General features: G+C 60.0%; 3 protein-coding genes across 6 annotated transcripts; 1 reads left to right on the top strand and 2 right to left on the bottom strand.

Annotated features, from left to right (window-relative positions):
* Positions 1-2,908: 2,908 nt before the first annotated feature.
* Positions 2,909-4,454, top strand: BLOC1S3 (biogenesis of lysosomal organelles complex 1 subunit 3). Of its 3 annotated transcripts, none has more exons than XM_085077937.1 (2): positions 2,909-3,055; positions 3,486-4,454. In XM_085077937.1, exon 2 carries the CDS (start codon positions 3,489-3,491, stop codon positions 3,960-3,962), a length of 474 nt encoding a protein of 157 aa, XP_084934063.1. In that variant the 5' UTR covers positions 2,909-3,055; positions 3,486-3,488; the 3' UTR covers positions 3,963-4,454. The 3 variants fall into 3 exon arrangements, with proteins under 3 accessions (XP_084934063.1, XP_084934064.1, XP_084934066.1); XM_085077938.1 differs by lacking the exon at positions 2,909-3,055 and adding an exon at positions 3,060-3,081; XM_085077940.1 differs by lacking the exon at positions 2,909-3,055 and adding an exon at positions 3,299-3,310.
* A 271-nt stretch (positions 4,455-4,725) lies between these two features.
* Positions 4,726-7,644, bottom strand: CCDC61 (coiled-coil domain containing 61). Its single transcript, XM_085077934.1, has 13 exons — positions 6,994-7,644; positions 6,833-6,915; positions 6,579-6,736; positions 6,377-6,505; positions 6,206-6,281; positions 6,029-6,111; positions 5,834-5,946; positions 5,662-5,740; positions 5,489-5,553; positions 5,318-5,396; positions 5,183-5,246; positions 5,011-5,077; positions 4,726-4,922 (listed from the first exon to the last, which is right to left on the bottom strand). Exons 1-13 carry the CDS (start codon positions 7,445-7,447, stop codon positions 4,825-4,827), a joined length of 1,548 nt encoding a protein of 515 aa, XP_084934060.1. The 5' UTR covers positions 7,448-7,644; the 3' UTR covers positions 4,726-4,824.
* A 1,149-nt stretch (positions 7,645-8,793) lies between these two features.
* LOC146429662 (ADP-ribosylhydrolase ARH1-like) lies at positions 8,794-12,344 on the bottom strand. Of its 2 annotated transcripts, none has more exons than XM_085077935.1 (7): positions 12,205-12,344; positions 11,915-12,138; positions 11,077-11,175; positions 10,901-11,006; positions 10,196-10,275; positions 9,942-10,125; positions 8,794-9,434 (listed from the first exon to the last, which is right to left on the bottom strand). In XM_085077935.1, the coding sequence occupies exons 1-7, from the start codon at positions 12,213-12,215 to the stop codon at positions 9,062-9,064; spliced, it is 1,077 nt and encodes a 358-aa protein (XP_084934061.1). In that variant the 5' UTR covers positions 12,216-12,344; the 3' UTR covers positions 8,794-9,061. The 2 variants fall into 2 exon arrangements, with proteins under 2 accessions (XP_084934061.1, XP_084934062.1); XM_085077936.1 differs by having other exon boundaries at positions 9,942-10,140; positions 12,205-12,342.

The raw sequence follows: 12,344 nt of genomic DNA, 5'->3' as shown, positions 1-12,344 counted from the left end.
TCCAATTCTACAAATGGTAGAGTCATTGATGTTGGAGATTTCTATCAAAGAACAAGGACTTCATGGTTAGTACTGCAGGTACCTGGACAGTGGTCACCTTCAATGACTGGGAATGGATAGATTATTTCAGTGGGTGTAGGAGGGGACTTTTAGACATAGTTTGCAAACCCAACTTGCTCTAGAAACTAGTGACTGCAAGAATCAAGATGCATACTCTTACCTCTGAAAGTTGAAGTTGCCAAAGAACCCATAGTTTAAGATTTCCAAATTACAGAATTCTATAATGTGTCAATGTTTGAAACACTGCGTGCATTTCTAGCTTAAAAAATGACATGAATAACAGGTAGGAATAAATACCTGTTTTTCAATGAAAAGTGGTCATGGTGTTCTGTAACGTACATCAGTTTCTGCAAGCAAATTTCTGTAAAAACGTGAACTCATGACAAGCCATCTGCAGCAACAGAGAGGAAATCCAATTTTCCATCATTCTTACAGCCCCAGCTATCTTCTCATACTTTTAATGCATCAGCTTTTAATAAACAAATGTGCAGTTCCCTATCAGCAACTGAGCTGGCTTGTTCTTTTTATGGAACATGATGTGTTGCTTGTTTTATTCATTCAGGAGCCTGGAAACATTTTTCCTGGAAAGCTGAAACACAAAAAAAGCACACACTAGAGAGAAAGGACTTATATATATGAGTTCCAAGTGATTTGTTTCCAAATGAAACAGAATAAAGGTACAAGTAATGTCAAAAAGCAAGACTAGGAAAAAGTCAATTGAAATAACTAGACAGCCCACAATCTGTAAGACTGTAAGGATAAAATGCTATCATGTTTATTAATATAATGAAAAACTGTAAAGGAAAACTGCCAGAGTCACCTGGGAAAATATTGATATACAGTGACTGCAATAACCAAAATACCCAAATCTTGCAAAGCACAGAGATCAGCCCGGTGAGGTACCAGAGAAGTGTATTCTGCACTGCCACCTTCAGAGACCATTGGGAACACCAGGGGAACAGAGATATTTAAAAACTGTTCTAGAGGGCAGTTCCCATAGAAAGGGTAACTACCTACAGAGAAACAAACAAAAGTAAGACTTTCTCCCTCCCTCAGCTGGCTCTGAAAGTCTCTATATCCTGAGCTCCAGGAACTGTCCCAGATGATGCCAGAGCTGAACAGTCTGTGTCCAAATCTGAAACGTGATGGAGATCTTGGGCTTATTTCCTTGTTGGCCAGCTATAAGGTAAGGCAGACAAGAAAATCTTACAGAATAAGTAAAGGGCCTTTTGCCCACCTTTGCTCACCTTTGCTCACAGAAAAGCATTTTGGGAAAAGTATAGCTGACATGCAGGAAAAACCAAGTTATGTAAGCTTCATATATCAGCATGATCAATGCCTGGCTGGAATTCTAATTGTTCAGAACAGTGTGTGGACAGCCCCACGAGAGGTGACAGGGGAAGTGGCAGGCAGTGCATGTGTGTTTGTTTAGCTAACAAGAATAATTTTAGCTGGAATATTTTTAGCACAGTATGAAAGTTTACCTAGCTGTATAGTATAAAACAGTGTCTGTAGCTGCACTAAATGATTCTTTTCCAAGCAAGCAAGAGTGTCCTGCCCTCGTTTGCTACAATAAGGTCCAGTGCTCCTGAAGGGTTTTATGCTCACAGACTCCATTTTATGGATTTAAAGAAAGAAGTGAGTTGTCACTGTGCACAATTTGTCATAGCCAGTCAGGTAATACTTTTGATCTACTATGATCAAGCACTGCAGGCTCCTGAGTCTCTTGGCTACATCCATCCCATTCCAGAGTTGATTTTTTCTCCCCTTCCTGCAGCTGGACAAGCTGAGGGGGATGGTGGGGAGCACAGGGCAGAAGCAGACAGCAATGCAGGCAGCATGCCCTGTCTGCAGCTCAGACACTGAGGTGCAGGTAGGGAAACTCCTCTGGCCTTAACTCCATTCTGGCCTTTGAAAAGCTCCAGGAGGAGATGGACTGCCTGGAGTGATGGCAGGTGGTGGGCAAGGAGCAGAGGCTGCTGCTGCAGCACACCCAGGTAGGCAGATGCTTTCTCTGTTAGAAGGCTGCTCTGGTTCCTGGAGACACTGGGGGAGACCACAGCCAAGGAGGACCTGCTGCTGCTGGTAGTCTCAAGGGGCATGGGCATCCCTGGCAGGGCGACAAATCCCCCTTGGGGTCTCGGTGGCAGAACTGGTCTCAGTGGGGGAATGTGAGTATTTCCAGACCAGCTGCAGGTCCCTCACCAGGTCCCACTGTGTCCCAATGGGTCCCTTTGGCTGGTGGGACCAGGGACACCCATGGCTGACAGGGGTGATGCAGAGAGCCTCACACACAGCTCCATGTGCCCGTGACCACCCAGCCCAGGAAGCATGGAGTGATGGTGGATGGGGGGTCCCTCAGAACATCTGGGGGGATAATAACCACATCTGGGACTCTGGCCACCAGCTGCCACCCATCACTGTGGGGCAGCTGGAGGTAGCCAGGGATGGTGCCCTGGACAATGCCCGGGGCTGAGCCACCCCAGGGACATCCCTCATCCCCTTCAGGCACCAGGCAGAGGGATGAGGGTGGGGATGGTGACAAGGACATGGTGGCTTTGAGCACAGGGATGGGGACAGGGTCAGGGATGTCTCTATGCAATGGCCACCAGATCGGTCACACAGCACCTGCCCTCAGTGCAGCCATGCTGGCTGGCTCGGGTCACCTCCTCACTGCCGTGAGTCCCGTTCCATCTGCACCTTGGTTCTCCTGACCCTAGCCCTGTGCTCTTCGCAGGCTGCAAGTCCCTGCTGCCCTGCTTGATTCCTTACACGGGGGGATGGAGAGCTTCTGCACTGAAGTGGCTCAAACAGCTGTCAGCCCCGGTCAGCTCCGGGCTCTTCACAGACAGTTTCCGGGGGATCTCAGCCACTCGCTCTTCACTCAACCCCAAACTCGCAGCAGCGCCCAGCCCGCCATGCTGAGCGCCGCCACTTCCGGGGGCTGCTCACGTGGGCAGCCCGTCATGTGACCTGCGGCGGCAGCGGGCCGGAGGTGGGAGATGGGCTGAGGGAGCCTGGGTGTGCGGGGAGCCGGGCTGTGCGGGTGTGAGAGCGCTGCGGGGAGCCGGGCTGTGCGGGTGTGAGAGCGCTGCGGGGAGCCGGGCTGTGCGGGTGTGAGAGTGCTGCGGGGAGCCTGGGTGTGCGGGGAGCCGGGCTGTGCGGGTGTGAGAGTGCTGCGGGGAGCCTGGGTGTGCGGGGAGCCGGGCTGTGCGGGTGTGAGAGTGCTGCGGGGAGCCGGGGTGTGCGGGTCTGAGAGCGCTGCGGGGAGCCGGGCTGTGCGGGTGTGAGAGCGCTGCAGGGGCTGAGGGGAGTCCCTGGGGTCACGGGGGAGGGGGACGCGGGTCTAGAGGGGTCTGAGTTCGGGGGGAGTGCTCCCCGCCCTTGGTGCTGCCCTGCTGACCCCACCCGGTGTCCCCATCCAGGTCATGGCCGATCCCCGCCACCCCCGCGTGGTGCCGGGCGAAGCCTCCGAGAGCGACTCGGAGCCAGAGCTGCTCGTGGGCACCGCAGGAGAGCCCCCCGGAGCCGGGCTGAAGGTGCCGGGCGAAGCCTCCGAGACCGAGGAGGAGGAGGAGGAGGAGCCGAGGCCGAAGACGCCCCCGGTGCTAGCGGAGGAACCGGCGGTGGTTTGGGGCGGCGGCCCCTCGCTGCTGCAGCAGCGGCTGCGGGAGGGGACAGGGCGGCTGCGAGGGGCGGTGGGCAGCGCCCTTCGGCAGAGCTACGGCAGCGCCGCCCGCAGCCTGGGGGGTCTCGGAGGGGCCCTGAGCCGGGCGCAGGTGACAGCAGCTGCAGCCGCGCACTGCCTGCGCCTGGCCCGCCGTGATCTGCGCGCCGTGGCGGACACCATCGACATCGTCACAGCCTGTCACCTCCTGCCCGACATTCGCGGGCAGCTCTGAGTGGCACCAGGATGTGGCACCGTGCTCGCCATCCCTGCTGTGGCTGTCACCAGCGGCAGCACCAACATCTGCCAGACACCTGCAGGCAGCTGACAGCATCTCTACTGTCCTCTCAGCATCAGCAGTACTGCATCTGCCATGGCAGGGTCTTCACTGTCAGGATCATCACCACAGCGACCTGCCGAGGGTGGAATTGTGGTGGCATCAAGTCATGTTTGCAGCGCCCCACAATGACGCTGAGGACTTCCTCACCACAGTGGCATCATCACCCGTGTAGCCACAGTGACACCAAACAGTGGCTTTGATACAGAGACTGCCGGCCTGGCACCAAGAACCTCCATGCTCTGTTGACACCATCACTGCTGGTCCCCTGGCCAGCTGCCACCATCCCTGAACTACAGCCTGGCGCTGGCTCCAGTCACCATTGTCCCTGAATGCCACTGTTTCATGTGACATGGAACTGAATAAAGCCGTGGTGGTGTCAGAGCCATAGTGGGGAGCGTGGCCAGCACTGTGAGGACACTAGTGTTGCAGGGGGGACACGACACCTTAGGGTGCAGGAACAGGGTAGGGTGACATGGGTGTTGGTGTCACATTGCAGTGGCCTTTACTGGTAGCCCAGGGGACAAGATTGGTGGCTGTATCCTGCATGTCCCCAAGCACTGGCACTGTTACCCTCTTGTGATGTCCATGGTGCCTCCAGCCCTAACACTGTGTCCCTCCTGGGGAATGCCCCCCCACCCCATCCAAGAATGACACACACTGGGGCCATACAAGGGTTTATTTGGGTGGGACACTTTCCCCACACCACCACTGTCACACCCTGAGGACACAGGGAGAGGGTGTGTGTCCCTGGAGGGGGTCACATGTGGGTGTTCAGGCTGTCCATGTACGCCTGCAGAGCCTGCAGCCGGGCATCGATCTCAGCCAGTTCAGCTGAGGGCTCCTTGGAGTGGTTCTCTGGGGAGGCCAGAGCAGGAAATAAGGGTTAACAAAGGCCTGAATTGGGGTGTCCCTCAAATATCTAGGGGTTCGGATGGGGCCTCACCTTTACCAGGGCGTTTGCCAGCAGTGCTGCATGCTGGCACCTTGCGGCTGGCAGCTGGGCGAGGCACCTGGGGGAAGGTTTGGGGTCACCAGGGACCTCCTGGTCACCCTGCTTTGGGATGCAGGGGGAGACCCCAAAGCAGTGGGGGAACCCCAAAGGGGCAGCCACTCACCACAGAGGGGCCATTGCAGGATGAGGTGCTCAGGGGTCTCCGTGTATGGGTCACTCTCCTGTCCCTGCCCAAGGCGGAGGGTTTAAAGAGTGCTAGAAGGGATGCCCAAGCATGCTACCCTCACCCCAGCATTACCTGCAGGGCATGGGCTCGGGGTGCTCACTGGCTTTGCTTCCAGGGCTCACTGCCACTCGCCAGCTCCGGAAGCTTTCGGCTGCACAGAGAAATGGAGATGGGGGGAAGTTAAGGAAGGAGTCCCAGCACCCAGTGGGTGTGACCCCAGCTCTCTTCATGCTCCCCACTCACCCGATGAGCTGCGCCTGTGGCTCCTTGCCGGGCTGGTGCTGCCAGAAGCCACCCCACGCCGCTGGCTGCACCTAAGGGAGATGGTGGTAAGGGGGGACAAGAGGGTGAGAGGGGGAGGAGACCCCCCCAAGTGCCAGGGAGGGATGGTGACAAGCTCAGTCACCACTGCTTACTTTCTGAGCTCAGCTTCCTTCTGCCGGCGCTGCCGATTCCTGACAAAAGCCGTGGGGTCAAAGCGTGGTGGGCGGGAGCCTGGCAGGGGGGTAGAGGACGGGGTCAGGGTGAGGAGGGGGTGACCCGTGTCCTGCCTCCACTCCTGGGCGTGTGTCCCCAAGTGTCCCACACCTGTAGGCGAGGGGGACTGTGACGAGGGGTGGCCCCGGCTGCTCCTGCGGCTCTCCAGGGATGCTGAGCGTTTCTCCTGGGGGCGGGGGGCCGTGCTGGCAGATTTCTGGCGGCTGCCAAGAGGATGAGTCCCATAAGGGGGGATAGAGGGACACCATGGTCATGAGGGTCCTGCAGGGTTCACCCCGGCCTCACCCCCTCCTACAGGAGGCGAGTTCAGCTGTCAGATTCTTCACCCGCAGCTGCAGCTTCTGCTCCGATGCCTTTGCCTGAGCCAGCTGCGTGGGGGGAAAAGAAGGTTCACTGTGCATCCGGCAATCCCTGTCCCTACCAACAGCAGCCCCTACCCCTCCTGCCCCCCTCCCAGCCCACCTCTGCAGCCAGCTGTTGGTGCTTGCGCTGGTGCCGGGCCTCTGCCACCCGCTTGTCCTCCAGTGCCTGCCACAGCCTGGGGGGGATGGCAGGGGGTCGTCTCAGGGGTCCTGCCTCACCCTGTGAGTCAGGAACCCCCAAACCCTTCTGGATGTCACCAGCCCCACTCACGCGTCCTGCAAGTGCTGGGTCTCCTCCAGGTGCCGGGCCTGGAGCTGTGCCAGCTGCTCCTGCAGCTCCCGCACCAGCGCCGCAAGGTCTGGCCGCCCCACGTAGGGCAGTGGCAGTGGGTAATGGATCCTGGAGGAGAGCACGTGGAGGGGGTGAGGCTGGAGTCACTCCCTTGTGACCCCTGCCTGGTGTCCCCTGTCACCTGTCGAACTCCACAGAGTAGACCAGGATGAGGTAGCGGTTGGTGTTGAGGGGGGAAGAGGTGGCAGGGGATGGCCGGATGATTGCCCCCACTTTCCGGCTGTGCAGGGTCTCCAAGTCACTGTAGGTGAGGAGCTCCAGGCTGACGGACTCACTACTCTGCAAAAAGTTCGAAAAGCAGGAGAGGTTCGGTGGGACACACTCCCCACCCCGTGTACCCCCAAACTGCTGTGTGGGGAAGCAGCATGACCACACCTGCGTCAGTGCCGACTCCAGCATGCTGCAGAAAATGCCAAACTGCTTGAAATTCCCTGTTTTGCGGGTCAGGTCCTCGATGACTACAAGAAGTGGGGTATTTCGGTCAGTGGCAGTCGTGGGAGTTCCCCTCAGCCCCCTGAGGTCCCTCCGGCACTCACAGGCGGCATCGAACTCGCCCCTCCACAGGTCGGCGGTGCCGTGAGCCTCCACTTCCACCCGGAACGCCGTGCGGGTCAGAGCCACCCGCACCGTGTGCGGCCCGGGCCCGAAAGCGCAGTCGGCCTGCAGGTACCGCGGCTCACCCATGGCGCCTGTGGGGAGAGGGCAGCCTTGGGAGACAGGGGCACCCGGGACAATATAGGGCACCCCAGAAAATGGAGAGGGGACCCGGGTGGCAGGGCTTGGGACAGGTGAGCTGGGGTGGATCCTGGGGTGGTGAGTGCAGAGCGAGAGCACAGTTGATGGGGGAGCACTGAAGGGGTAAGAGGAAGGAGAGCCCACAACACCACGGCAAGTGACCAGAGCGGACCTCAGAGCTTTTGGTGATTTGGGCTCTGCTGGGGCGGGGCGCAGTTTGAAGGAGTGAAGACAGAGGAACACGGGGAGAGCCATGGGCGTGGGCCTGCTGCCTGGGGAGCAGTGGGGAGCCCAGAGCTTCGGGGGCCTGTTCTGGGGGTACCAACGGAAAGGAACTGGGGGTTTGTTTTGGGAGCAGCGGGACGGGGGGTGAACCGGCCCCGCAGTTACGCTGAAGCACAAATACCGGGAGAGGAAGCTCACCGCCCGCCGCGATGCTCCGCGCCTCAGCCGCAGCCCCGCCCCGCCGCATTCCGCCGCACCGCATTGGCTGACTGCACGCCGCTCCGCCGCTCATTGGCTGCCAGCGCCGCCCGTCATCGCCATGCCGTTGGCCGCTCTGCGCCCCGCCTGCTGCCCGCTGCCATTGGCTGCCAGGCCGAGCCTCCCTCCCACCTCCGCGGCGCCGTTGGTCACTGCCGCTGTCACTCATCCTGAGGAGGAGCTACCCTGCCCGTGGCGCCCCCTTGCGGCCCGGCAGTTCTCTTGCTCGCCGAGCCGCCCGGCTGGCTGTGGATGATCGCCGCGTCCTGCTCCATTCCTGGAATGGGGGATGCGGAACAGGGCGGGTTTCTGGGCCTGGGGGAGAAAGTCTGGGGTGGATATGCGGGGAGGCGGTGGAGGGGGGCACGGACAATTGCGGAGCAACTGAACCTCGAACCAGTTTTTATTCATGTTCGGGAAGGCGGGCGGCAGCCCCTGGAGGCCCCAGGACGCCACTCGAGCACCCCGGTATTTGGGAGGATCCACCCCAAATTACAACATTTCCCCCTGAAACGGTTGGAAGGGGGAAGGCTCCAGATCCCCCAGAAGGTTGCAGGAGGTTGGCCCCCATAAACCATGCGGGAGGAGAGCAAATACACTCCTCAGGACACCCCAAAGCTGTCCTTGGGACTGCCAGCAGCCCTTCTCAGGCGGGACTGTGTCCATGGGTCACCCATGCAGTGTGTGACACTGATGGCATTATGAATACTCAGGACAGCACTCTGGGAGCCCTTGGTGGCCCTGTGAGCTCTGGCAGAGGAGATGCCAAGTCCTCTCCCTTTTCCCCTGCCACGAAAGCCATGCTGGAGTCAGAGCAGAAGCAGTTTGGAAGTATCCAGGGCTTTCCAGCAACTGGGATCAACCCAATGGTACAATACCTGATACCAAAGGTGACACCACACCTGCATGAGTCCTGTTTGTCCCCCAGTGGGGCCTTTCTGGCATGGGTTCTTGCTGGAGGCCTGGAGACACCCCATGGCCAGGAGCCTATTGGAGGGGCTGTGGAAGCCAGAGCTGCTCAGCCTGGAGCAGGTTTGGCTGCAGTGTCCCACTCAGGTGTGATTTCAACACTGGCAGAGGCAGGACAAGAGGCGCAGGGCACAAATCCAGACCCAGCGTGACTTGGGAGGATAAGTTTTTTACTGTGGGGGTGACTGATGCTCCTTGGACAGGTTCTGGGGTCTCTAACTGGGGAGGACTAAAGGGCCAACTGGACACAACTGTGGTTGTCTCCCTGGTGTTTGTCTTGGACCCCAGCACACCTTGAAAGGCCCTGCTTCACCCAAGCGTCTCCCAGGGCCACCCTCAGGCCTGTTGGCTCCCAAGCCCCTCTGTGCCCCCATGCTGGTCCCAGCTGTGCCCAGGTGGTATCAGGGACAGAGGGTATCATCGTTGCCCCCAGGCCAGCGCGTGGAGCTGGTGGGCAGCATCGCTCAGCCTCCTGCGGTACTCAAGGCGGCAGTGCAGCCCTGGGGGGATGGACTTCAGCCCCCCCCGCAGCCCCCAGCACCCAGCTGCAATGGTCCCTGTGGAGTCATTGTCCCCACCGTGCAGCACTGCCCTGGCACACAGGTCTTCCCAGGACCCACCAGCTGCCAGCAGGGCCTCCAAGGCCACCATGGGTGCGTCATGGCCACTGCGCCCTGCCCACCCGTCCAATGCCCAGCCGAGGTACTCCGTGTCCCGCTCAGCTGGGGATGGCAGGGATGGCACCTGCGGCGGGCCACGACCCTCCAGAAGCCCACGGGAGTCCAGATACCTGCAGAGACATGGGGACACTGAGGTCACTGGGGACATTGGTGTCACCAGACAATGGGATAACCAGCGACACTTGGAGTCACTGGGCTGTGGCTCTCCAACAGCACCTGTGATCTCAGACACCTGTGGGGACACTGGGGACAATCAGGAAACCTGGGGGCAGCATAGCACTGAATGCAGTGGGGACACCAATAACACCAAGAAAACCCAGTGCCCCAGGAACCCCAGGGATACAGCGCTCACTGTCCCCTAGGATGGCACCTCTGGCAGGGACACGAGGGACACTGAGTGCAGCAGAGACAGGGTGGGCACTGCCAGCCCTGTGGACAGACTGGGCATCAGGGTCAGCAGTGACACCAGTGACACCACTGTGATGCGCTGCCAGGACTGGCAGGAAGCCTGGCTGACACCAGTGACACTAATGGACCCCTGAGCCCTTCTCAGTGTCCTTCCCAGCCCCTCTTTGTTCTCCCAGTGTCTCCCCAGAACCCTCACAGTGCCCCCTCACCGGTGCCACGCCTCCCCAAAGAATGGCCAGGCAGCAGCATTGTCCTCCACGGCCACCCCGGTGCCCTTCACGTAGTCCCATGCCAGGGGCAGGACCCGCAGCAGCTCAGCCCCCCAGCACTCCGGGGGCACCCCTCGAGCCCCCAGTGCCCCAAAGAGGGCTACCGCCAGTGCTCCAAGATACCCTGTGGGGACAGGGGCTTCAGGGGGGGTTCTGGTATCCCTTCTGCCCTCCCTTGCCAGTCTGGCACTCACCAGTGGGGTGGTGGTGGGTCATGCGCCCGCTCTCGATGCTCACCCGGATCAGAGTCGGCAGCTCACTGGCATGTGGGTACCTGCACTGGCATCAGACCAGTCCCCACTCCCCTGGTCCTGTATTTCCAACCTCGTCCCCATTCCCATACCACCACCCTTGTCCCTGCTGCCCTTGTCCCTGCTGTGCCCATTCTCTTAGCTCCATCACTTCCGTGCCCTACTCTCAGCTGCTCTGTGACCTATGTCCCTCTTCCTTACTGCTGTCCCCATATTCTCTGTCCCTGTCCTCCCAGCTCCAGCACCACCTGTCCCCAAGCCCTGGACGTTGTCCTCTCCAGCTCCACCAACCCCATGTCCCCACCCCACTCTGTGTCCCCACTCCCTTCCCTATGACATCCTCATGTCCCTCTTACCCTACTCCCATGCCTTCAAGTCCCCGTTCCTCCAGCTCTGACACCCCACTTCCCCAGCCCAAACATCCTCATGTCCCCATTCCCCCAGCTCCAACACCCCCTTATCCCCATCGCGTGTCCCCCATGTTCCTGTCCCTCCCTGTGTCCCCGTGTGGCATCCCCATGTCCCCTGTTCCACCCATTCTGACACGCCCACATCCCTTTCCCCACCCTGTCCCCATTGCCCCAGCTCTGACACCTACATCCCTGTCCCCATGTGTCCCCCAGTGTCCCCCAGTGTCCCCGTGCCCACCTGAGGCCGATGGCCAGGCTGCGCATGGCAGCCCCACAGCCAGTGCCGCGGGGGTTGAAGGGGATGCGATAGCCCTCGGGCTCCCCTGGCCGCAGCTGGGAGGTGCCTGGGAGGACATGGGGGTGTGAGGCTCCCTGAGCCCCCTGCCTCTCCCCAGCTCCTCGGGCCCTGCTCACCTAGGATGCTGCTGGGTCCAGGCTTGCGTCCCTCCATGTCCCCCATGGCAGCCACATAGCGGCGGGCCAGCTCCTGCAGGAGGGGCTCTCCCTCCAGGCCTGTGCAGGGGTGTGAACCCACCTGGGTTACCCAGGGGGCAGGGAGTGGAGAGAGAGGCCCCATGCACCCCCCCAAAACTGAAGGGGAGAAAGAAGACCCCCATTGCACCACCCCCAAAAATGTAGGGAAAGGGAGCCCTGTGCCACAGACCTCCCAAAACTGGAGGGAAAGCAGGACAAGTTGTGTGGAGAAAGGGGGAATCCTCCTGAGCACTCCAGACTGAATGAGAAAAGGGTACCCTCTCCCAAAGTGAGAGGGGTTAATGTCCCTATCTCCAGCACCCAAAATGGGAGGGAAGTGCACATAAATGAGGAAAAACCCATAGACACAGACAGACAGACACACACACTCCCCACCCCACCCCTGCCCAGAGGAAACAAGGATACACATCCCCCAAGCCTCACTGGAAACCCCTAAAAGGGCAGGGGTGGGGGGAGTGGAATTAGGATGCCCCAAAGCCCCCTCCAGAGCTGGACAAGGCCCCCCAAAGCCTCTCCCAGCAACCTTCCAGTTTGAGTCAGGGATATAATGGAGACCTCCCCACCATAGCCCAGGGCTGTGAGGGGATACCAAACCACACTCCAGACAGCCACCATGCAGCCCAAGGAATAGAAAAGGAACCTCCCACCCCTAGGGGATATAATGAGGACACCCCCTCCATTGCCAGCCCGGGGTACAATGGGCACCTCAACCCCACAGACCCTCCCTTCTGTCACTGGGGTCTCACGCAGTCCCCACCTGTGGCCAGGCCCTCGGCGGTGGCGAGGTGCAGCACGGTGTCATCGCTGACGGGCCACTCGGGGGGCTCGAGGCTGATGGCTGCCAGCCCTCCCAGCTCAGCCAGCTCGGCGTGGATCTGGGGCCCTGAGGTGCAGTACTCCCAGCGGGCTCCCCGGTAGCCCAGCGCATCGCCCACCCCGCTCAGCACCATGGCTGCCTCGTAGGCTTCCACCGAGGGCACCCTGAGGGGACAGAGCGTTCAGGGGGTGCCGGCAACAGGGAGGCCCCAGGGACCCCAGTGCACTCACGTCTCCTCCATGCTGGAGCAGCTGGGGATGCCTGTCAGGCTCAGGGCATGGGGCCAGTGCTGGCCAGGGGCCCTTAAGGGGACCGAACTGCCCGGGGATGTGAGGTACAGGGCTGCTGCCCCCCCAGCCAGGGGGAGAAG

The sequence above is a fragment of the Lichenostomus cassidix genome, chromosome 18 (assembly GCF_008360975.1).
Source record: "Lichenostomus cassidix isolate B80296 chromosome 18, HeHo_3.0, whole genome shotgun sequence".
Lineage (NCBI taxonomy): Eukaryota > Metazoa > Chordata > Aves > Passeriformes > Meliphagidae > Lichenostomus > Lichenostomus cassidix.
This window is presented reverse-complemented; position numbering and strand designations above follow the sequence as displayed.